The 23,135-nt window shown below is 37.4% G+C and overlaps 1 protein-coding gene across 1 annotated transcript in view; it reads left to right on the top strand.

Annotated features, from left to right (window-relative positions):
* The window catches only part of LOC105470011 (solute carrier family 9 member A9), a 593,531-nt gene that overhangs the window by 156,778 nt on the left and 413,618 nt on the right, over positions 1 to 23,135 (top strand). The window contains exon 5 of the mRNA XM_011721703.2: positions 3,169 to 3,284. Within this exon, the coding sequence (XP_011720005.2) occupies positions 3,169 to 3,284 (116 nt within the window). The remainder of the gene's footprint in view (positions 1 to 3,168; positions 3,285 to 23,135) is intronic.

Raw genomic sequence — 23,135 nt, 5'->3', positions numbered from 1 at the left:
AATATCTGATTGTGTCTTATTGTTGTCTATCCTGATAAACTGTGTACCCTATGAGGGCAGAGATCTTTGTTTGTTCACTGAGACAATTTATGCCTTTAGCACGGAGCCTGACACATAGTAAGGGATCAATAAGAAGCACCTTATACAAAAGTTAACTCAAGATGGATTAAAGATTTAAACATAAGACCTAAAACCATAAAAACCCTAGAAGAAAACCTAGGCAATACCATTCAGGACATAGGCATGAGCAAAGACTTCATGACTAAAACACCAAAAGCAATGGCAACAAAAGTCAAAATTGACAAATGGTATCTAATTAAAGAGCTTCTGAACAGCAAAAGAAACCAACATCAGGTGAACAGGCAACCTACAGAATGGGAGAAAAATTTTGTGATCTATCCATCTGACAAAGGGCTAATATTCAGAATCTACAAAGAACTTAAACAAATTTACAAGAAATAAACAACCCCATCAAAAAGTGGGTGAATGATATGAACAGACACTTCTCAAAAGAAGACATTTATGCGGCCAGCAAACATATGAAGAAAAGCTCACCATCACTGGTCATTAGAGAAATGCAATTCAAAACCGCAATGAGATACCATCTCACGCCAGTTAGAATGGCAATCATTAAAAAGTCAGGAAACAACAGCTGCTGGAGAGGATGTGGAGAAATAGGAATGCTTTTACACTGTTGATGGGAGTGTAAATTAGTTCAACCATTGTGGAAGACAGTGTGGCAATTCCCCAAGGATCTAGAACCAGAAATACCATTTGACCCAGCAATCCCGTTGCTGGGTATATACCCTAAGGATTATAAATAATTCTGCTATAAAGACACATGCACACATATGTTTATTGCAGCACTATTCACAATAGCAAAGACTTGGAACCAACCCAAATGTCCACCAATGATAGACTGGATAAAGATAATGTGGCACATATACACCATGGAATACTATGCAGCCATAAAAAGGATGAATTCATGTCCTTTGCAGGGACATGGATGAAACTGGAAACCATGATTTTTGGCAAACTAACACAGGAACAGAAAACCGAACAGCACATGTCCTCACTCATAAGTGGGAATTGAACAATGAGAACACATGGACACAGGAGGGGAACATCACACACCGGGGCCTGTCGTGGGGTGGGGCGCTAAGGGAGGGACAGCATTAGGAGAAATACCTAATGTAGATGATGGGTTGATGGGTGCAGCAAACCAAAATGGCATGTGTATACCTATGTAAAAAACCTGCATGTTCTGCACATGTATCCCAGAACTTAAAGTATAATAATAATAAAAAAAGAAGTATCTTTTGAATGAATAAATAAGCTGAATGAAGCTACCCTATACTTATCAAGAGACTGCACCTGGTAACTGGCAGTGTGCTGCCCTCTGGATAAGTGTGGCTGAGCTGCCATGAATGAGGCCTCTTAGACTTGCCTTTTCCCATCTCCCATGCTGTGTCCCACTGACAGTCTTTCTCAGATATTTAATACCTTCAGCCTCATTAAGATTCAGCCTCCCCTTCTAGAATCCATGCTTTGCAAAGCGATGTTGGGCCCCTGTGCTCTAAACCATTATGGATTGACTTAATAGTTCAATTCAGAGGGTAGAATTATTTCTAAGTTCTTAGGGATTCTTCATTGCTGTCTTTTGGACTGCCTAGAGCAACTACCTCATGGTGTGGTTGAGGGTATATTACATGAACTAACATATCATGTCAAATATAGGACTGTTGATCTAGGCGATACAGTGTGGTGGTTAAAAGCCTAGACTTTAGAGCCGGACCTTCTCAATTCACATCTGGGCTTCACAACTTAATAGCTGTGTCACCTTAAGCAAATTGCTTAATCACACTCTATTCAGTTTTCTTGCTAAAAAATACAAAAATATTACCATTGATGGGGGATTTAATGAGTTAAAGCATGTGTACAAGTAAAAATGGTAAGTAAATGTTACCTACTATTTTTATCATTATTATTAGCCTCAATGACCTCATTAAGCATTTGCTATGTGCCAGACACCAAATGTGTATTATCTCAGTTAATCCTTAAAACAATTACGTGGGCTTTTACTGTTATCCCTACCTCATGGATATTCAGGTTCAGAAAGTTTTAGTAATAACTTAAAATCATATAGATAGTAGGTAGTAGAGCTTGGATTTAAATGCAGGTAGGTCTGAAATATTCCCTCATAGCGATACTTTTCTTAACATAATTTGAAATATCTGCATTCTTATCGACATTTTTAAATATCTCTTAGCCTTTTTACCTATGCCCAAAACCTTAGAACTAACTTTAAGTTCATGTGAGTGTTTAAACATCCATCTGTTGGTTTCATGGTCTATAGTTTCTAAAGACTCTTACAGTTCTTAAATTACACTGTGATCCAGTTCACCCACCTCTCCATTTCCTCTACTAGGATCTTAGCAAAATCAATCAGTCAGTTAAATAATTAAATACCAATTAAAAGCTATAGGATGGCAAATGATGACCAAAACAGACAATTTGCATGCCATGGTGTGGGGACAGTAAGGTTATAGAATCTTTCCTTGAAAGATCACAATGCAACTATTTCAGTATTCATTTTAAACAGTGAGCTGGAGTTACATGCTCTAACCTAACAGTGATTCTCTACCCAGTGTGGAAATGTCCTGACACCAATAGTAGCAGAGACTCATCTATTATAAGGTGACTGGTTGACTGAGTGCCCTGTGATTGGCTAATATCCTTCTCATCACAGTGATGGACTTGAAATTTGAACCCTTTTCAGTCACCCCCAGCAGACAAAACAAGGAAAACTGAAAAGCAATCCATTTACAGATGTCATCACAGCTGCTGTGTTTTTGGATATGATTTGCTGTGCCACATTTGACAGATTATTTTTTCTATCTTTGAGATTTATCTTGTTTTCATTGGAATATACTATAAACTGTTCCATTACCTTTTACCAGGTGAATAAATTGTGATATTTGGTAAAATTGTCTTTCATAGCCAAGAGATTCCAGTGTACAGAGAGCTAGCATGACTGTCATTTGGCAGGGCGGTGGCAATTTGTGCATGATACGTATTCGGGAAAAACATTAGCATGTGGCTTATGATAGCATGGGTTTACACGGGGTTCATCTGGATGTTTGAAGGTCATGTTTTTCTCTTCAACAGGTTAATTATGTATGGTTTTGTGAAGGCTATGATACATGCTGGCCAGTTGAAAAATGGAGACTTTCATTTCACTGACTGTTTATTTTTCGGTTCACTGATGTCTGCTACAGATCCAGGTAACTGCTCAAATAATCTATTTTCTTCTTTTAAAATCAAACATTAAAAAAAAAAATCAAACATTTAAATTGAATGTTTCTCCCCAAGACCATCACCTGAGTCTACATAATAATTTCTATTCCTCTTCATCTGCAGTTCACATATCTGTTAGTAATCACTAAAGAGAAGAAAAGGGGAATATTTTAATAGTGCTAAAGAAATTGATTAGAAAGTAATTTCAGTAGTGGGAGAGATCTTTAAAGTCATTATAGTTTATTTCTCTAGATAAGCTTGTCCAACCAGCAGCCCATGGGCTGCGTGCAGCCCAGGATGACTTTGCATGCTGGCCAACACAAATTCATAAACTTTCTTAAAATATAATGAGATTTATGCACAGACCTTTTAATTTGCTCATCAGGTATCATTAGTGTTAGTGTATTTTACGTATGGCCCAAGAAAATAATTCTTCTTCCAATGTGGTGCAGGGAACCCAAAAGATTGGACACCCCTGCTCTAGAACATGTAACCATTTTGAGTTATCATCCTGAATTTTTCTCCAGTCAATATGTCTTCTCTTCTTTTGAGAATGATGTATTAAATTAAATGATTTAAAGATATATTTTAAAAATGTTTACTATGGTACTTTTAAAGCATATCAAACATAACGGAGAATAGTAAAAAGAATTCGCATATGCCCTTCAGCAATTATCAAATACGAGCAATCATCTTTTTTTTTTAATTTAAATAAATGTTAATTTCTTTTTTTTTTAATTTATTTATTATTATTATACTTTAAGTTCTAGGGTACATGTGCATAACGTGCAGGTTTGTTACATATGTACACTTGTGCCATGTTGGTGTGCTGCACCCATCAACTCGTCAGCACCCATCAACTCGTCATTTACATCAGGTATAACTCCCAGTGCAATCCCTCCCCCCTCCCCCCTCCCCATGATAGCCCCGGTGTGTGATGTTCCCCTTCCTGAGTCCAAGTGATCTCATTGTTCAGTTCCCACCTATGAGTGAGAACATGCGGTGTTTGGTTTTCTGTTCTTGTGATAGTTTGCTAAGAATGATGGTTTCCAGCAGCATCCATGTCCCTACAAAGGACACAAACTCATCCTTTTTGATGGCTGCATAGTATTCCATGGTGTATATGTGCCACATTTTCTTAATCCAATCTGTCACTGATGGACATTTGGGTTGATTCCAAGTCTTTGCTATTGTGAATAGTGCCGCAATAAACATACGTGTGCATGTGTCTTTATAGCAGCATGATTTATAATCCTTTGGGTATATACCCAGTAATGGGATGGCTGGGTCATATGGTACATCTAGTTCTAGATCCTTGAGGAATCGCCATACTGTTTTCCATAATGGTTGAACTAGTTTACAATCCCACCAACAGTGTAAAAGTGTTCCTATTTCTCCACATCCTCTCCAGCACCTGTTGTTTCCTGACTTTTTAATGATTGCCATTCTAACTGGTGTGAGATGGTATCTCATTGTGGTTTTGATTTGCATTTCTCTGATGGCCAGTGATGATGAGCATTTTTTCATGTGTCTGTTGGCTGTATGAATGTATTCTCTTGAGAAATGTCTGTTCATATCCTTTGCCCACTTTTTGATGGGGTTGTTTGTTTTTTTCTTGTGAATTTGTTTGAGTTCTTTGTAGGTTCTGGATATTAGCCCTTTGTCAGATGAGTAGATTGCAAAAATTTTCTCCCATTCTGTAGGTTGCCTGTTCACTCTGATGGTAGTTTCTTTTGCTGTGCAGAAGCTCTTTAGTTTAATGAGATCCCATTTGTCAATTTTGGCTTTTGCTGCCGTTGCTTTTGGTGTTTTAGACATGAAGTCTTTGCCCATGCCTATGTACTGAATGGTACTACCTAGGTTTTCCTCTAGGATTTTTATGGTATTAGGTCTAACATTTAAGTCTCTAATCCATCTTGAATTAATTTTCGTATAAGGAGTAAGGAAAGGATCCAGTTTCAGCTTTCTACTTATGGCTAGCCAATTTTCCCAGCACCATTGATTAAATAGGGAATCCTTTCCCCATTTCTTGTTTCTCTCAGGTTTGTCAAAGATCAGATGGCTGTAGATGTGTGGTATTATTTCTGAGGCCTCTGTTCTGTTCCATTGGTCTATATCTCTGTTTTGGTACCAGTACCATGCTATTTTGGTTACTGTAGCCTTGTAGTATAGTTTGAAGTCAGGTAGCGTGATGCCTCCAGCTTTGTTCTTTTGACTTAGGATTGTCTTGGAGATGCGGGCTCTTTTTTGGTTCCATATGAACTTTAAAGCAGTTTTTTCCAATTCGGTGAAGAAACTCATTGGTAGCTTGATGGGGATGGCATTGAATCTATAAATTACCTTGGGCAGTATGGCCATTTTCACGATATTGATTCTTCCTATCCATGAGCATGGTATGTTCTTCCATTTGTTTGTGTCCTCTTTTATTTCCCTGAGCAGTGGTTTGTAGTTCTCCTTGAAGAGGTCCTTTACATCCCTTGTAAGTCGGATTCCTAGGTATTTTTTTCTCGTTGAAGCAATTGTGAATGGAAGTTCATTCATGATTTGGCTCTGTGTTTGTCTGTTACTGGTGTATAAGAATGCTTGTGATTTTTGCACATTAATTTTGTATCCTGAGACTTTGCTGAAGTTGCTTATCAGCTTAAGGAGATTTTGGGCTGAGACAATGGGGTTTTCTAAATATACAATCATGTCATCTGCAAAGAGGGACAATTTGACTTCTTCTTTTCCTAACTGAATACCTTTGATTTCTTTCTCTTGCCTAATTGCCCTAGCTAAAACTTCCAACACTATGTTGAATAGGAGTGGTGAGAGAGGGCGTCCCTGTCTTGTGCCAGTTTTCAAAGGGAATTTTTCCAGTTTTTGCCCATTCAGTATGATATTGGCTGTGGGTTTGTCATAAATAGCTCTTATTATTTTGAGGTACGTTCCATCAATACCGAATTTATTGAGCGTTTTTAGCATGAAGGGCTGTTGAATTTTGTCAAAAGCCTTTTCTGCATCAATTGAGATAATCATGTGGTTCTTGTCTTTGGTTCTGTTTATATGCTGGATTATGTTTATTGATTTGCGAATGTTGAACCAGCCTTGCATCCCAGGGATGAAGCCCACTTGATCATGGTGGATAAGCTTTTTGATGTGTTGCTGAATCCGGTTTGCCAGTATTTTATTGAGGATTTTTGCATCGATGTTCATCAGGGATATTGGTCTAAAATTCTCTTTTTTTGTTGTGTCTCTGCCAGGCTTTGGTATCAGGATGATGTTGGCCTCATAAAATGAGTTAGGGAGGATTCCCTCTTTTTCTATTGATTGGAATAGTTTCAGAAGGAATGGTACCAACTCCTCCTTGTACCTCTGGTAGAATTCAGCTGTGAATCTGTCTGGTCCTGGACTTTTTTTGGTTGGTAGGCTATTAATTATTGCCTCAATTTCAGAGCCTGCTATTGGTCTATTCAGGGATTCAACTTCTTCCTGGTTTAGTCTTGGAAGAGTGTAAGTGTCCAGGAAATTATCCATTTCTTCTAGATTTTCCAGTTTATTTGCGTAGAGGTGTTTATAGTATTTTCTGATGGTAGTTTGTATTTCTGTGGGGTCGGTGGTGATATCCCCTTTATCATTTTTAATTGCGTCGATTTGATTCTTCTCTCTTTTCTTCTTTATTAGTCTTGCTAGTGGTCTGTCAATTTTGTTGATCTTTTCAAAAAACCAACTCCTGGATTCGTTGATTTTTTGGAGGGTTTTTTGTGTCTCTATCTCCTTCAGTTCTGCTCTGATCTTAGTTATTTCTTGCCTTCTGCTAGCTTTCGAATGTGTTTGCTCTTGCTTCTCTAGTTCTTTTAATTGCGATGTTAGAGTGTCAATTTTAGATCTTTCCTGCTTTCTCTTGTGGGCATTTAGTGCTAGAAATTTCCCTCTACACACTGCTTTCAATGTGTCCCAGAGATTCTGGTATGTTGTATCTTTGTTCTCATTGGTTTCAAAGAACATCTTTATTTCTGCCTTCATTTCGTTATGTACCCAGTAGTCATTCAGGAGCAGGTTGTTCAGTTTCCATGTAGTTGAGCGGTTTTGATTGAGTTTCTTAGTCCTGAGTTCTTGTTTGATTACACTGTGGTCTGAGAGACAGTTTGTTATAATTTCTGTTCTTGTACATTTGCTGAGGAGTGCTTTACTTCCAATTACGTGGTCAATTTTGGAGTAAGTACGATGTGGTGCTGAGAAGAATGTATATTCTGTTGATTTGGGGTGGAGAGTTCTATAGATGTCTATTAGGTCTGCTTGCTGCAGAGATGAGTTCAATTCCTGGATATCCTTGTTAACTTTCTGTCTCGTTGATCTGTCTAATGTTGACAGTGGAGTGTTGAAGTCTCCCATTATTATTGTATGGGAGTCTAAGTCTCTTTGTAAGTCTCTAAGGACTTGCTTTATGAATCTGGGTGCTCCTGTATTGGGTGCATATATATTTAGGATAGTTAGCTCTTCCTGTTGAATTGGTCCCTTTACCATTATGTAATGGCCTTCTTTGTCTCTTTTGATCTTTGATGGTTTAAAGTCTGTTTTATCAGAGACTAGTATTGCAACCCCTGCTTTTTTTTGTTCTCCATTTGCTTGGTAAATCTTCCTCCATCCCTTTATTTTGAGCCTATGTATGTCTCTGCGTGTGAGATGGGTCTCCTGAATACAGCAGACTGATGGGTCTTGACTCTTTATCCAGTTTGCCAGTCTGTGTCTTTTAATTGGAGCATTTAGTCCATTTACATTTAAGGTTAATATTGTTATGTGTGAACTTGATCCTGCCATTATGATATTAACTGGTTATTTTGCTCGTTGGTTGATGCAGTTTTTTCCTAGCCTCGATGGTCTTTACATTTTGGCATGTTTTTGCAATGGCTGGTACCGGTTGTTCCTTTCCATGTTTAGTGCTTCCTTCAGGGTCTCTTGTAAGGCAGGCCTAGTGGTGACAAAATCTCTAAGCATTTGCTTATCTGTAAAGGATTTTATTTCTCCTTCACTTATGAAACTTAGTTTGGCTGGATATGAAATTCTGGGTTGAAAATTCTTTTCTTTAAGAATGTTGAATATTGGCCCCCACTCTCTTCTGGCTTGGAGAGTTTCTGCCGAGAGATCTGCTGTTAGTCTGATGGGCTTCCCTTTGTGGGTAACCCGACCTTTCTCTCTGGCTGCCCTTAAGATTTTTTCCTTCATTTCAACTGAATCTGGCAATTATGTGTCTTGGAGTTGCTCTTCTCGAGGAGTATCTTTGTGGCGTTCTCTGTATTTCCTGGATTTGAATGTTGGCCTGCCCTACTAGGTTGGGGAAGTTCTCCTGGATGATATCCTGAAGAGTGTTTTCCAACTTGGTTCCATTTTCCCCCTCACTTTCAGGCACCCCAATCAGACGTAGATTTGGTCTTTTTACATAATCCCATACTTCTTGCAGGCTTTGTTCATTTCTTTTTCTTCTTTTTTCTTTTGGTTTCTCTTCTCGCTTCATTTCATTCATTTGATCCTCAATCGCTGATACTCTTTTTCCAGTTGATCGAGTCGGTTACTGAAGCTTGTGCATTTGTCACGTATTTCTCGTGTCATGGTTTTCATCTCTTTCATTTCGTTTATGACCTTCTCTGCATTAATTACTCTAGCCATCAATTCTTCCACTTTTATTTCAAGATTTTCAGTTTCTTTGCGCTGGGTACGTAATTCCTCCTTTAGCTCTGAGAAGTTTGATGGACTGAAGCCTTCTTCTCTCATCTCGTCAAAGTCATTCTCCGTCCAGCTTTGATCCGTTGCTGGTGATGATCTGCGCTCCTTTGCCGGGGGAGATGCGCTCTTATTTTTTGAATTTCCAGCTTTTCTGCCCTGCTTTTTCCCCATCTTTGTGGTTTTATCTGCCTCTGGTCTTTGATGATGGTGATGTACTGATGGGGTTTTGGTGTAGGTGTCCTTCCTGTTTCATAGTTTTCCTTCTAACAGTCAGGACCCTCAGCTGTAGGTCTGTCGGAGATTGCTTGAGGTCCACTCCAGACCCTGTTTGCCTGGGTATCAGCAGCAGAGGCTGCAGAAGATAGAATATTGCTGAACAGCGAGTGTACCTGTCTGATTCTTGCTTTGGAAGCTTCCTCTCAGGGGTGTACTCCACTCGGTGAGGTGTGGGGTGTCACACTGCCCCTAGTGGGGGATGTCTCCCAGTTAGGCTACTCAGGGGTCAGGGACCCACTTGAGCAGGGAGTCTGTCCCTTCTCAGATCTCAACCTCCGTGTTGGGAGATCCACTGCTCTCTTCAAAGCTGTCAGACAGAGTCGTTTGCGTCTGCAGAGGTGTCTGCTGTTTTTGTTATTGTTTACTGTGCCCTGTCCCCAGAGGTGGAGTCTACAGAGACAGGCAGGTTTCCTTGAGCTGCTGTGAGCTCCACCCAGTTCGAGCTTCCCAGCAGCTTTGTTTACCTACTTAAGCCTCAGCAATGGTGGGCGCCCCTCCCCCAGCCTCGCTGCTGCCTTGCCGCGATATCGCAGACTGCTGTGCTAGCAATGAGGGAGGCTCCGTGAGTGTGGGACCTTCCCGGCCAGGTGTGGGATATGATCTCCTGGTGTGCCTGTTTGCTTAAAGTGCAGTATTGGGGTGGGAGTTACCCGATTTTCCAGGTGTTGTGTGTCTCAGTTCCCCTGGCTAGGAAAAGGGATTCCCTTCCCCCTTGCGCTTCCCAGGTGAGGCAATGCCTCGCCCTGCTTCAGCTCTCGCTGGTCGGGCTGCAGCAGCTAACCAGCACTGATCGTCCAGCACTCCCCAGTGAGATGAACCCAGTACCTCAGTTGAAAATGCAGAAATCACCGGTCTTCTGTGTCGCTCGCGCTGGGAGTTGGAGACTGGAGCTGTTCCTATTCGGCCATCTTGCTCCGCCCCCATAAATCGCAATCATCTTATTTATACCCCCTCCACACGCACTCTCTCACATCATGACTGGATTGTTAGAGCAAATTCTAGCAATCATATGATTTGCCTTGTAAATGTTTTGAAAAATGAGCATTGCCATTGTAAGACCTAAAAATATTAACAATCATTCTTTAATGATGTCCAAAATCTTTTCATTGTTTTAATATTTCTAATTGTCTTATTGTCATTATTCGTGTGTATAGCAGTTTGTACAAATCAAGATCCAAACAAGGGCAGCATATTGCAATGGATTGATATGATTGTTGAGCCTCTTTTTATCTAGAAGTTTCCCTTTTATTTTTATTTTCTTGTCGTTTATTTGTTTTAAAAAAGAGGTAATTTGTCTTGTGGTTGAATTGAATAGAGTTCCTTAAAATATTCCTCAGTGCCCTGTATTTCTTATAAACTGATTAGATTCAGAGGTTTAATCAGATTCAGGTTCAACCTTTTTGGTATGATTTCTTTAAAGATGGTTATGTGAGCCTTCTGTTGCATCACCTCAGGAGGCAAATAGTGATTGGTGACTCAGCTGTCAGCCTGATCCATCATATTATTGATTGTTACTCTAGCAGAGACTACCAGAACACAACCTGTGGTTGAACAACATGGTTTTATTACCTGTTGCAATGAAAGTGAATACCATGGGGAATCATGTTACGTCTCAGTGGGTGTTAGAAAGGACTTATTATAGGACCTGGGTTTATGTTTGGTTATTTTAGTGAGGGTTTAAGGCATCAGGGCTTTGGTCTGGATGCGATGCTGTCAGGAAGTGGGAATAACTCCAAGACTGGGCATCTTAGTTAAGTCTTACTTAGAAGGAGGAAAGACTCGATCGAGCCTAAAGCTACAATTGGTGAAGAAGCAGTGGTCACTCATAATAGCCAGGATAGGGGGATAGTTTTGTGGTTTGGACAATGTTCATTATTTGTGTTTAGACATAATTACATAGTAGTACTGTTTTTGTCTGGATCCATCATGGTCACAGAATAACCTTGCCTGATGTCATTCTGTGAAGTTGTTTTTGTTCAACAGGAGAACACCAAGGCCTAGCTAAGAGTATCAGGCCAGCTCTTGAATGTCAGGCTACTTTTCTCTTTCTTAGGAACATATAAGAATCTTTCTCAGCTGGGAGCGGTGGCTCACACCTATAATCCCAACCCTATGGGAGGCCAAGTTGGGAGGATCACTTGAGCTCAGGAGGTCAAGACCAGCCTGGAAAACTTACGGAAACCCTGTCTCTCAAAAAAAAAAAATTTTTTTTTAATTTAAAAAATACCCTGGTGTGATGGTGCACATCAGTAATTCTAGCTATAGCTACTTGGGAGGATGAGGTGGGAGGATCACTTCTCAGGCCAGCATGATTGGCACCACATAGTGACTTGTTATAAATGTAAAATCTCAGGCTCAACCACAGACTTAGTGTCAGATGCTAGAATTTAACAGTATCCTCAAGAAATTCATATGCACATTAAAGTTTGCAAAGCTTTACATTTTGGAGTTACCCAATTTTATCCAATGGTTTTAGTACCCACTGATAGTTTTTGCTTAAGCCAGTATTTATTAGGGGTTACAAACTAGTGGTATGCTAATCTAATCCTACCTTTTGCATTTATTAGCTGGTGGTACTCTCCTTAATGAAGTAGTTTTCCAGTTCAATTATTTCAGTACCCAATGGTATAATTTAAACAACAAAAGCAGGGCAAATGATCCATTTTTTTTCTTTATTTACTAATTTTCAAAAGAATGTGTTGGGTAGCATCCTGCACATGTGACCAATGAGATAAGCTTTTAAAAACATATCACTGTGAGCACACGGATTTTTACATAGATGATATGTTTCAATCTGCTGTTGTCATTATGTTCTTTTTCATGATCAAAAAAATCCATTTTTGACAAGTGGGAGCCTCTTCAAGTTTCTCCTGTATCCTTTTATTATAATCCCAACCGTTTTCGATAGGTTTCTTGCTTTTGAGTAAGACTAGATGTTTCAATCTTATCTTGTATATTTCCTGCACCCTACCTAGGAATTACCTTTCTCTCCGAAAAGCCTTGGCTTTTTCTAAGAGGGAAATTTAGTTAGAGACCATCATCTGGGCACTAAGGGATTGCATTGCTGCTGGATTGGTAATTGTTTTTAGACCTTTTTTTAAAAGGAGAAATTATATCACAAATTCATAATATTTTCAGTTAAAATTTAGTATTATAGGAACTTAACTGCCTTGAATTTTTATTTTCATTCTTATTTTCTTCTGCCTACTCTTTGTCTTCCTACACATTCATATAATTTCTTATTTGCTTAAAACATATGTTCTCAAAAGTATAATATATATACTGTTACTAAAAATATGATAACTAAAAACTGTTTAAGATTTTATTGTGGTTATTTTTAACCTGTGGATGTATCCCACTAGTGAGGTACAGTTAAAAATTATTCCCTTTTTTAAAATCACTTGAAATAACTTCTCTGTGTGGTTAAGCCACAAGTCGATATATAATAATGTTCATTTGTTTTATTTTGTTTTTAATTTTTGTTTTAAAACTAAAAAATCACAGAACGAAATAAGAGAAATCTAACTTCTCTCCCTGTCTCCTTTACCCTAAATTTCCAATGATTTTGGTTGGTTTTTGGCTTACCCTTCTATATTTAACTTTAAGCGACTACACAAACATGCACACATTCCACTATATGCTACTATGCACATGGTTCTTCACTTTTTATTTAATTAACAGTATTTTGGAAATCTCTTCATAACAACATATAAGAATCTTTCTCAGCTGGGAGCAGTGGCCCATGCCTATAATCCCAACCCTGTGGGAGGCCAAGGTGGGAGGATCACTTGAGCCCAGAAGTTCAAGACCAACCTGGACAACATAGAGAAACTCTGTCTCCCCAAAAATAAAAAATAAAAAGATAGCTTGGTATCTTTTTATGGTGCACACCAGTAGTTCCAGCTATAGCTACTTGGGAGGCTGAGGTGGGAGGATCACTTGAGCCCAGAAGATTGAGGCTGCAGTGAACTATGATCATGTCACTGCACTCCAGCCTGAGTTACAGAGCAAGACCATGTCTCAAAATAAATAATAATAATAATCTTTCTAATTATCTTTAGTAGTCGAAGAGTACCCCCATGGTTTATTCAATCAGTCTTCTATTGATGGAAATTTGGGTTCTTTCTTCTGCAGTTATGTATGGTGTTGAAATTAATAGCTTTTCACATTTTGACAGTGTTTCTTTGGGAGACATTTCTGGAAGGAGATAATGGTAAATGTATTTGTAATTTTCCTAGATGCCAAACTCCCCTCCATACAATTTGTACCATTTTGCATTCATACCAGCAAGGTATGACAATACCTGTTCTTCACAGTCTTGTCAATACAGTAGACAATCAAAACTTGGGGGGTTTATCCATAGGAAAGGTGAGGATTTATATATCCCTATAGCATGACTTAGTATTTCTTTTATTATGAGTAAGATTGTATGTTTGTATTTTTGTATTTTATTATGAGTAAGATTCATATATTTAGGATATATGAAATTTTTAGAAAAAAATTCTTATACATATATATTTCTATTATGTATCTATTTTTTTTCTATTTATAAGACACCTTTTTCCAGTAGAATCATTAAACTTTTGCATTTCAATGTTTAGATGCCCTTATGTTAGGAATATTAATTTGTAACATAAGTTACAAATAGTTTTCCTGGTTTGTCATGTTTTATTTTGCTTATGGTATGAGAGGTTGATTGAAAGAACATGAAATAAAAGTGAGTCTTAGGTTTGGAACCCACGGTGTAGATTGAAGATCAGAGCCCCAGAGTGGTATACAGGGATAGACTGCTCTATCCTCAGGGTTAGGAATGGCCTGGTCACTATGGCATTGCTAGAAGATTTCACCCTCACACAGCCCAAGGGAAATGCAGAAGTCCCTTAGCAGCCACTGGAATCATGGACTCAAGACTATATATTTTCAGCCAATCTAGCTAGGTAAGGTTGTTCTCTTCTGTCATATATAGATACTCTGCTTTTCAGGGTCAGGCCTCACTTTGCATCACCTTTGCACAAATCTTCAAGTTCAGAAGCACTACAACCAGCATTCCCTGGTCCAAGCACTGAAGGCTGAGTTTGTTGCCTTCTACTGAGTGACTCAGCTAGCTGTAAACACAGTTGAGTTATATTCAAGTGCTGCTCTTTCCGTGGCAGGTGATGCCCCTGAAGTTATGTTTAGATAACACAGGAAAACCAATTAAAACGGAAAAAAAAATCCAGGCTGGGCACAATGGCTCATGCCTGTAATCCCCACACTCTGGGAGTCTGAGGCAGGAGGATGGCTTGAGGCCAACAGTTCTAGATCAGTCTGGACCACATAGCAAAACCCATCTCAAAAGAGAGAGAGAGAGAGAGAGACAGAAAGAAAGAAAGAAAGAAAGAAAGAAAGAAAGAAAGAAAGAAAGAAAGAAAGAAAGAAAGAAAGAAAGAAAGAAAGAAAGAAAGAAAGAAAGAAAGAAGGAAGGAAGGAAGGAAGGAAGGAAGGAAGGAAGGAAGGAAGGAAGGAAGGAAGGAAGGAAGGAAGGAAGGAAGGAGAAAGAGAGAGAGAGAGAAAGAAAAAGAAGAAGAAGGAAGGAAGGAAGGAAGGAAGGAAGGAAGGAAGGAAGGAAGGAAGGAAGGAAGGAAGGAAGGAAGGAAGGAGCTAGAGAGAGAGAGAAAGAAAGGGGGAAAGAGAGAGGAAGGGAGGGAGGGAGGAGGGAAGGAAGAGAGGGAAGGAGGGATCCAGCTTCGTAAGATGATTATTTATCTGCATTGTATCAAACACCTGAGCGGACTGAATTTTTTAAAATACAATATTGGCTTGTAACCATAAACAGCATCCTGAGGCCCCAGTCTACTTTTCAAGTTTGGCATGGACCAGCTGTGCAACTTTGGGCAGCCACTTAGCCTCTCTAGATTTTATACATTATCGGAAGTAGAAGACAGTGTTTCTCATCGCTTCCAACTTCTTCTTTTTTTTTTTTTTTTTTTTAACAGACAAAACTGACTCTTCATCTGTAAAATAAAAAGTTTTAGCTAAAGGTCTAATATCCTTCCAGATCTAACATCCCATGATTTTTACTCCTGTGAGAGTGGTTTTTATTTTAAAACAGCTTTCATTTTAGGGAAAATAAAAGTCAACCCAAAGCCTGCTAACTTTATATTCTGAGGTTCCAACCTCAAATCAACAAATGCGAAAGATATAAGGTAGAAACCCGCACTTAAATAGGAACCCTTAAATCCTCTTCTTTTACTGGGAACTAATCGTTATATTAAAACATGCTGAACCCACTCTCTGCTAAATTGGTTCAATTTAAGATCTTCAACAACCTTAAAACACCTAGTTAATCTTACCCCACAATTATTCATTTATTGCCTAAATTATTATGACTCACTCATTTATGAGAGGAAACCTATGTTCTCAGGTCTGATATTTCTTGGCCTTTTAAAAATTAATTCTTTCCCATTTAGCCTTAGCTAAATATTAGCTAGTGTTATTATTTCCTTCATATTCATCTTTTATGGATACACATTTAGTCTTAAATCTAATTCTTCCTGCACGTTTCAGACTCTCAGCCAATTTTTGATTTAGCTCCATTTGGGATTATTTGACTATAATTTGATTCATTTTATCTCCTCCTTTCCTTACTGATGAAGAGCTTCCTGATGATGGAAAAGTCATCATCAGCACTTAACAAGTGGATAATGAAAGGCAGAACAATCAAAGAGACAGTGTATGAAAAAATGGCAGGACAGGGAAAGACAGAAATACACAGAGGGCTCAATGAATGAGCCAGCTCTTCTTCTGGTATGTGCAAAAAACAGAGACTAGGAGGATGGGGAATGGGAGACGAAAGATAAGCAAAACTCAAGAGAGCAAAAGTCCAAACAGATGATTTGTTTAACAGCTCTCATTTTGCGATCGGCCAAAGCTTGTCAAGGAGCTGTCTAGCCTCATACTATCCTCTTGCCTTTTTCATTGTTGTCTTGGGTTCTCGTTTGGTAAATTTAACTATCCAAGATAACAATTTTGATTAACAAATCGGAAATGTCCTTTCATATTGGGTAGGTGAGATAAAGAGGGGAGTCCTTAAGATGTGTAAAGATACGTGGAGATACCAGCATACCCGTGCATCTTGAACATACCAGTTTTGTGGCTGCTTTGGTGTATTTTCTCTCATTGCTCCCTCCTCACCTTCTTCAGGTCTATGCTCAACCATCACCTCAGTGAGAGCCTTTCTTGCTCACCCTATCAAATACTGAACCCCCTTCCCCAAGACGCCCCAATCACAAAGCTTTCTGTCCCCTGTCCATGCCTTACTTTCCTCCACATCACTAATTACTAATTACTAGTGATCAGTTTATTTATTTATCTATTTACTCACTTACTTACTTACTTATTTCTTTGTCTCCTATGTGGGAGATGTTTTTTCCTATTTTTCTGGATTTTTTCCTATCTTTTCAGTCTTACAGTTCTGATATCTAGAACAGCAGGTTTTTAATAAATACCTGTTAAATCAGTGAATTAATACAACTCGAGGAAGAAACTGCTAGGGCAAAGTGTGGAGTGTGGAAGGGCATCTCTTTTCAGTTATGCAATGTGAAGCAGTTGAGTATCCCAGATCACCCTTGGGGATGAGATGTCTCGTGGCCCCTGGAAGGGCAGTCTCCCAAGATGAAGGTGGACTTGCAGCACGTAGTTGCATTTCTAGCACATAGCCGGACTTCTAGTACATAGCTGAGTGGCAATATCATTTTCTGTCCACCAAAGAAGATATATTTAACTAAAACAAAGATATGTGCCTTTCCTCTTGTCCAATCATGTAGCAGATATTTCTTTCTTCTGTCTATCTGGTGGTCAGTGGCTGAACACTATCCAGAGCATGCCAACCTATGGTTTGTAGACTTGCAAGAAGCAGTTATAATTATGTGTTTTTTCTAAGTTGGAAGATGTTCAAAATAGTAGCTTCCTTTAGGAAAAGGAAGAACTCAGTACATTGCATCAAGTATTAAATGATCACCCAGAAGATGCCAGAAACTCATCCTGGTATTTACGGAACTGACATTTCCCCCAAGGTCTTCAGGAAGCCACTCATTCAAGTACATGTCTTCTGTGCATTTTTCTCGCTTCATCAATTTCCCTGTTTCTTATTTGGTTTAGAGTGTCTTCATTTTACATGATGCAGCTGCATTGAGACTCAAAGACAGCTGCACTATTTTGAACTCCAGAAGTATTAATCCAGTACTCAAAACTATAAAATAATTATTAATTCAGAGACTTGTCCGATTTTCCCTCTAGATAATTAATCCAGGGTGTCTTGATTTAGGCAACATTAGATAGGGCACATTCTAGAATTGCTGTGTCTGATATGATACTTATGAGATACATGTCGCTACTGACCCCCAGAAATGTGACTAGTCCAGATTGATATGGGCTGCAAGTATAAATACACCCTACATTTCCAAGACATCATTTGAAAAAAGTGAAACATCTCATTAATAATTTTATACAGTATTAATCACATGTTGAAATGATAATATTCACTTAATATTGAGTTAAATAAAATATTCTGTAAAATTAATTTTACTTGTTTACTTTTTACTTTTTTAAGATGACTACTAGAATATTTAAAATTACATATGTGGCTTGAGTTATATTTTTATTAGACAGCACTGCTATAAAGATATATAGAAATGAAACTGTTGGAAACCAAACCATGATCCTTAATAGAAATACCATAATAATTTAAAAATTAGTATTAAATACAAATACAGTATTAAGTATAGATACAATGCACTGCATAGATTATGCCATTAGGTAAAATATAGGCAATTTATTTTTATGAGATTGAATTAATATGTCTGAGATTTTCTTTCTAAAATCCTTCCTCCCAATCTCATTTTTCTGCTCTGATGCATAATAACCTATTAACTACTTTACACCCAAGCTTCAGAAATAAAAGAGAGTAAATATCTATATGATTCAAGTATCGTATATGTGCCATTTAAACTATGAACACTGTAGCCTCTGACTTGGGGACAGTGGATTAAATAAACTCCTGTCCAAATGTCTCAACTGTATTCTTTTTGTAAGAATATAAATAAGTTCTTAAAGCCTGACAATGTCAGCATTGTTTTTGGAACTCCCATTACTGTTTTGTCTTATGTAACATGTCACAGGTTCAAGAAACTTGACATTTATATTATGTAAGCATGGTTTCAGTATTAGGTTTTAATATTCCTAAATTGGGTAGACTCAATATCAAAAGTAAATATTTATCTAAAATTAGTAAATGGAGACAACCTGCATGGCCAGTTGGAAGATATAGTCCATAATTTTTTTCATCAAGTTTAGATTTTAAAAATCTATTTGATGTAAATTATGAGTTCAGTTCTCTCACCAAACAAGGCAAAATTCACAAGTGCTTAGTAGGATCTATTTCTTTATCTGTATCGTCATCAACACTAGATAATATTTAATGACTAGATCATCACAGATGCTTCACAATATAAAAGGCCCATTGAGTTCTGCACAGTGCATAATAAATGCTTACCGAATAAATGGAGCCGTCATTGAATATTGATTCAGAACACTGTTCATAGTGTGGGACAGTCATGTTTAAATCTTCATTTTATCTGACTCGCTTGGCTTCAGTTACTCCAAATATAAAATGGGAATACAAGATTTATTTTAAAGGTTCTTGATAAGGATTAAATAAGATAATATGTCTTATTTTTATTGTTATGTTGTCATCATTATTTTTATGCTGCACTAAGATGGGGCTGCTATTTTTCCTTCAGTATAACACAGTGAGACATGTACATTGTTTCTTGTTTTCATGATAATAATGAATTTCCATGATTCTTCCTACCTGGTTAGTTCTCCCGGGACCAACTGTATTCATTTGTGAGTTGCTTGGTTAAAGTTGGGAGTGTAATATATGTAAGGTGGTAATTTTGCTTTGAATAAACCACAAATATACTTTGACATCTATTCTTATAGATGAGAGGTAGTAATTTTTAAAAGCAAATCTCAGACATTGTCACTTTACCCCTATGTACTTTGGTACACATCTCTAAGATTAAGGACATAGTTCTTGTATGTCGTGAAGCCACTATCCAACCTGAAAGTTGTTCCATAATCCATTGGTATCATCTAATAACCAATCCACACTGAAATTTTCCTGATTTTTGCCTTTGCCTTTGATAACCCAAACAGGTTTCACAAGTGATATTTAGTTGTCTCTTCTCTGCATTCTCCTTTAATCTACAGCAGTGCTCCTTCCTACCTTTTTAAAAAATGCTATTATTCAGAAAATTGGGTCAGTTCTATAAGATGTACCACATTCTGGATTTGTCGCTTCCCATGGTATCATTTAATTTTTCCTGTATCTTCATATTTCTGTAAGTGCAAGTTAGCTTCGGAGAGTCCTGATTACTTAGAACCAAATTCATCAGTTTTTGCAAGAATATTCAATAGGTGATGTTTGATCGATCACATTGCATCATATTAGAAGTCACACAATGACTTTTAGTCTCGGTGTTGACTAGTCACACAATGACTTTTAGTCTAGGTGTTGTCTTTTACTGATGCTAAGTGTGACCAATGAGTTCAGGTGATGACAGCCTGATCCCTCCTTGTAAATTTCCCTATAAAACTTTAGTACAATGGTTTCATCCATTGATGCTGATTGTTTGAACCTATTAGTTTCATTAGAATTGACAAAATGGGATTCTTTTCTAATTCTGTCACTTCTTCCAAATTATTAGCTAGAATTATTCTTGCAGCAAAACTCTCCTATATACTTATTAGTTTAAGCTACTACTTATATCATCTAAATGGAATGTACAGATCTTATCTAGACCCTTGGTCAAATAATGCACCCATAAATAAATTACCATTTTAAACATATAGTTTTAAACATAACCACAATTCCATCATCACACCTAAAACATTAATAGTAATTTTCATGGTAGGCAAAATAATGGCCCTCCAAAGATGCCCATACATTAATCTTCAGAACCTGTGAATATATTACATTGAATAGCAAAAAGGGATTTACAACAGTGATTAAATTAAGGACCTTGAAACATGGAGATTACCCTGGATTATCTGAATGATCCCAGTTTAATGACATGGGTCTCTAAAAGTTGTAGAACTTTTCCTGTCTGCAATCAGAGGAAAATGTGACTATGAAAGAAAGGGGCAGAAAGATATAATGTTGCTGACGTTGAAGACAGAGGAAGGGGGCTATGAGCCCAGGAATTTGGGTGTCCTCTGGAAGTTGGAAAGGGCAAAGAAACTGATTATCCTCTTGTGCCTACAGAAAGAAATGCAGCTCTGCTAATACCTTAATTTGATATCACTGAGACATGTGTTGAATTTCTAATATACAGAAATATAAGATAATAAATTTGCTTTATTTTAAGCCACTAAGTGTATGATAATTTGTTTCAACAAAAATGGCAAACTAATATAATTTTAAATATTATAAAATATATAGTTTAGCTAAAATTTCCCAACTTATACAAATTTTTATAGCTGCTTTCATTGATCCAGACAATGTATATGCACAATGCTTTTAGATATAAAATGAATGATTTAAAATAATAAAATTGTAGGATGCTTTTGTGGAAAGAGCTACTTCTTTTAATTTACCACCCTCGTTTTATAGAAGAGCCAACTAAGGTTTAGAGGTGAGTGACTTGGCCCTAGGACAGTCATTTCAAAATTTAATATTACAATCACTTAAAAAATTCATGAAGGTCAGCAGTGGATTCTAGGAAAGTAGTGACCTTAACTTGGCTTTCTTGCCCTTTATTACTGTAATTTATCTGATTTTCCTAAGGCAAAGAGCTGTTGGTTCCTATATGCAACTGAGTGCTCATGAAGCCTTGAGCTTTGTGCAAACCCTACAGAAATAACAGATACTGAGCTTTCTCTACCTTGAGTAGCCTGAGCCTCTAGATACCAGTTTCGAAGAAGTCTTTGGATGGAGACTGAAAAACTATGAATTCTGAAAAGTGATTTGGGTTGTAGAAATCTGTGGACATTGGTGGTAGGAAGGTGGTAGTAGTTGACATTAGCCTGCATGAGTGAGTTTGATTCTTTGCTTACTGGGTAAGGGAGCTGTCTCCTCGGTACCTGAAGGGTAGCCCACGTGCCTCTCCATCACTAGCCTATCTTCTGCCACTCACAGGACTGCTATCACAGAAGATAGTCTAACAGTCTTAAACTCCAAAAAACTGACAAAGAAAGATAAAAACACATCAAGACTTTTCAGCAGCCTGAGAGAGGAAGACTGGTCAGAATAAACAGAGCACATACACAGGAAATAAATTCCTGAAATAGAATATAATTCAAACAACCTTATAAGAAATCTTATAAAAAGAACTCAGCAATGTTAGTTGCACATGGTCAGAAATTTTGTTCACTAATATATTCACAATGCCTAGAATATAAGCTGTCTCAGAGGAGACTATCAGTAAATACTTGTCAGATAAATAAATCCATCCAAAGAATAATAATGCTAGTTAGGCAGAATATACCATGAAAGTGAGAGTGGCACAATATCATGAAACCCATTAACATAATCTATTACATCAATACATTATAAGAGAATGAAATATATAATCATATCAGTGAGGAAAAGACATTTAATAATATGCAGCAGCATTACTAGTAAAAATTCTGTTAAAAAAAGAAAAAACTATTTAAATATAATTCAAAGTATTTACCAAAATCTAATACCAAATGTTATTCTAAATGAAAACTTGAAATTGGACAATTCAAGAAGGTTTTATTTATAGAGGACTTGTTGCAAAGTGTATTTGTAGAAGAACTACAAAGAATAGTGCAGGCATCTGGAGCTTGGGAGTATCCAAACAGTCATCACTCTTAGGTTCAAAGCAATAAGAGAGAGTGGTCATTAGAATCAGTGGGAGAAAGCTTGTGGAATATGTCACCTGGTGGAGAGCAATAACCTTCTGTTCAGGGACACTTTTAGTTCAAGGTAGCATTTCAGGGGGAAAATGTCAGGGAATAAATACCTAAGTCTTCCTTTCTGTCCCTCCTCTGATCTCTTCTGGGGCTTCTCGTTGGCGAAATCCAATCAGAAGCTAGAGGGCGTGGGAACCTATTGATGTAGTGCACATGGTCAGTGTCCCAAAGCAGAGAATGTGTAAAGGGAAAAATGGGAGATACTGGCATAGAAGTTCTAGCAAATTCAGTAAGAAAATGAAAGAAAATAAAACATTGCATACAAGTAGAAATTAGGAAATACAGCTGCTATTTTTGTTGATGTTACTCTATTTAATAAAAACTATTAGTATTAAAAACAAAATTTGGTGAGGTGCCCGAGTATAAGATAAATACACAAAATCTAATAGCGTTTAAAAAATTTAGCAGCAAGTTTCTAGAAATAAAATTCAACATCTATAAAACTTACAACTATTTGATACTAATTTTAGTAAAGAATAAATGTATAACATTTTAAGGGATATAAAATATAAAACAAGATATGAACGAATGAAAAGTCATGACATGTTCTAGGATGGGAAGATTTAATTGTGGACATACTTTATCTTTTTCTTCCTCCTAGATTTTTTTCATGGGGTACTTTTCAAACAATGAAAAACCTTAGCAAACTATATAATCCCTATTACTTTTCATAAACTTCCTAGCAGTTTCTAAATTTTTCATTCTATTCAAATACATCGTTCAAAAATGTTTTTAATGTCAGTTTATGTGTGACAATGTTTCCAAAGCCTTGTATGCCTGAAAAATTTTCATTATACCCTCACATTCATATACCCTCACATTCAATAGTAATTTGTTTAGATATAAAAGTATAGATTCAAAGTTATTTTCTTTTTTTTAAT

The sequence above is a fragment of the Macaca nemestrina genome, chromosome 2 (assembly GCF_043159975.1).
Source record: "Macaca nemestrina isolate mMacNem1 chromosome 2, mMacNem.hap1, whole genome shotgun sequence".
Classification (NCBI taxonomy): Eukaryota; Metazoa; Chordata; class Mammalia; order Primates; family Cercopithecidae; genus Macaca; species Macaca nemestrina.
This window is presented reverse-complemented; position numbering and strand designations above follow the sequence as displayed.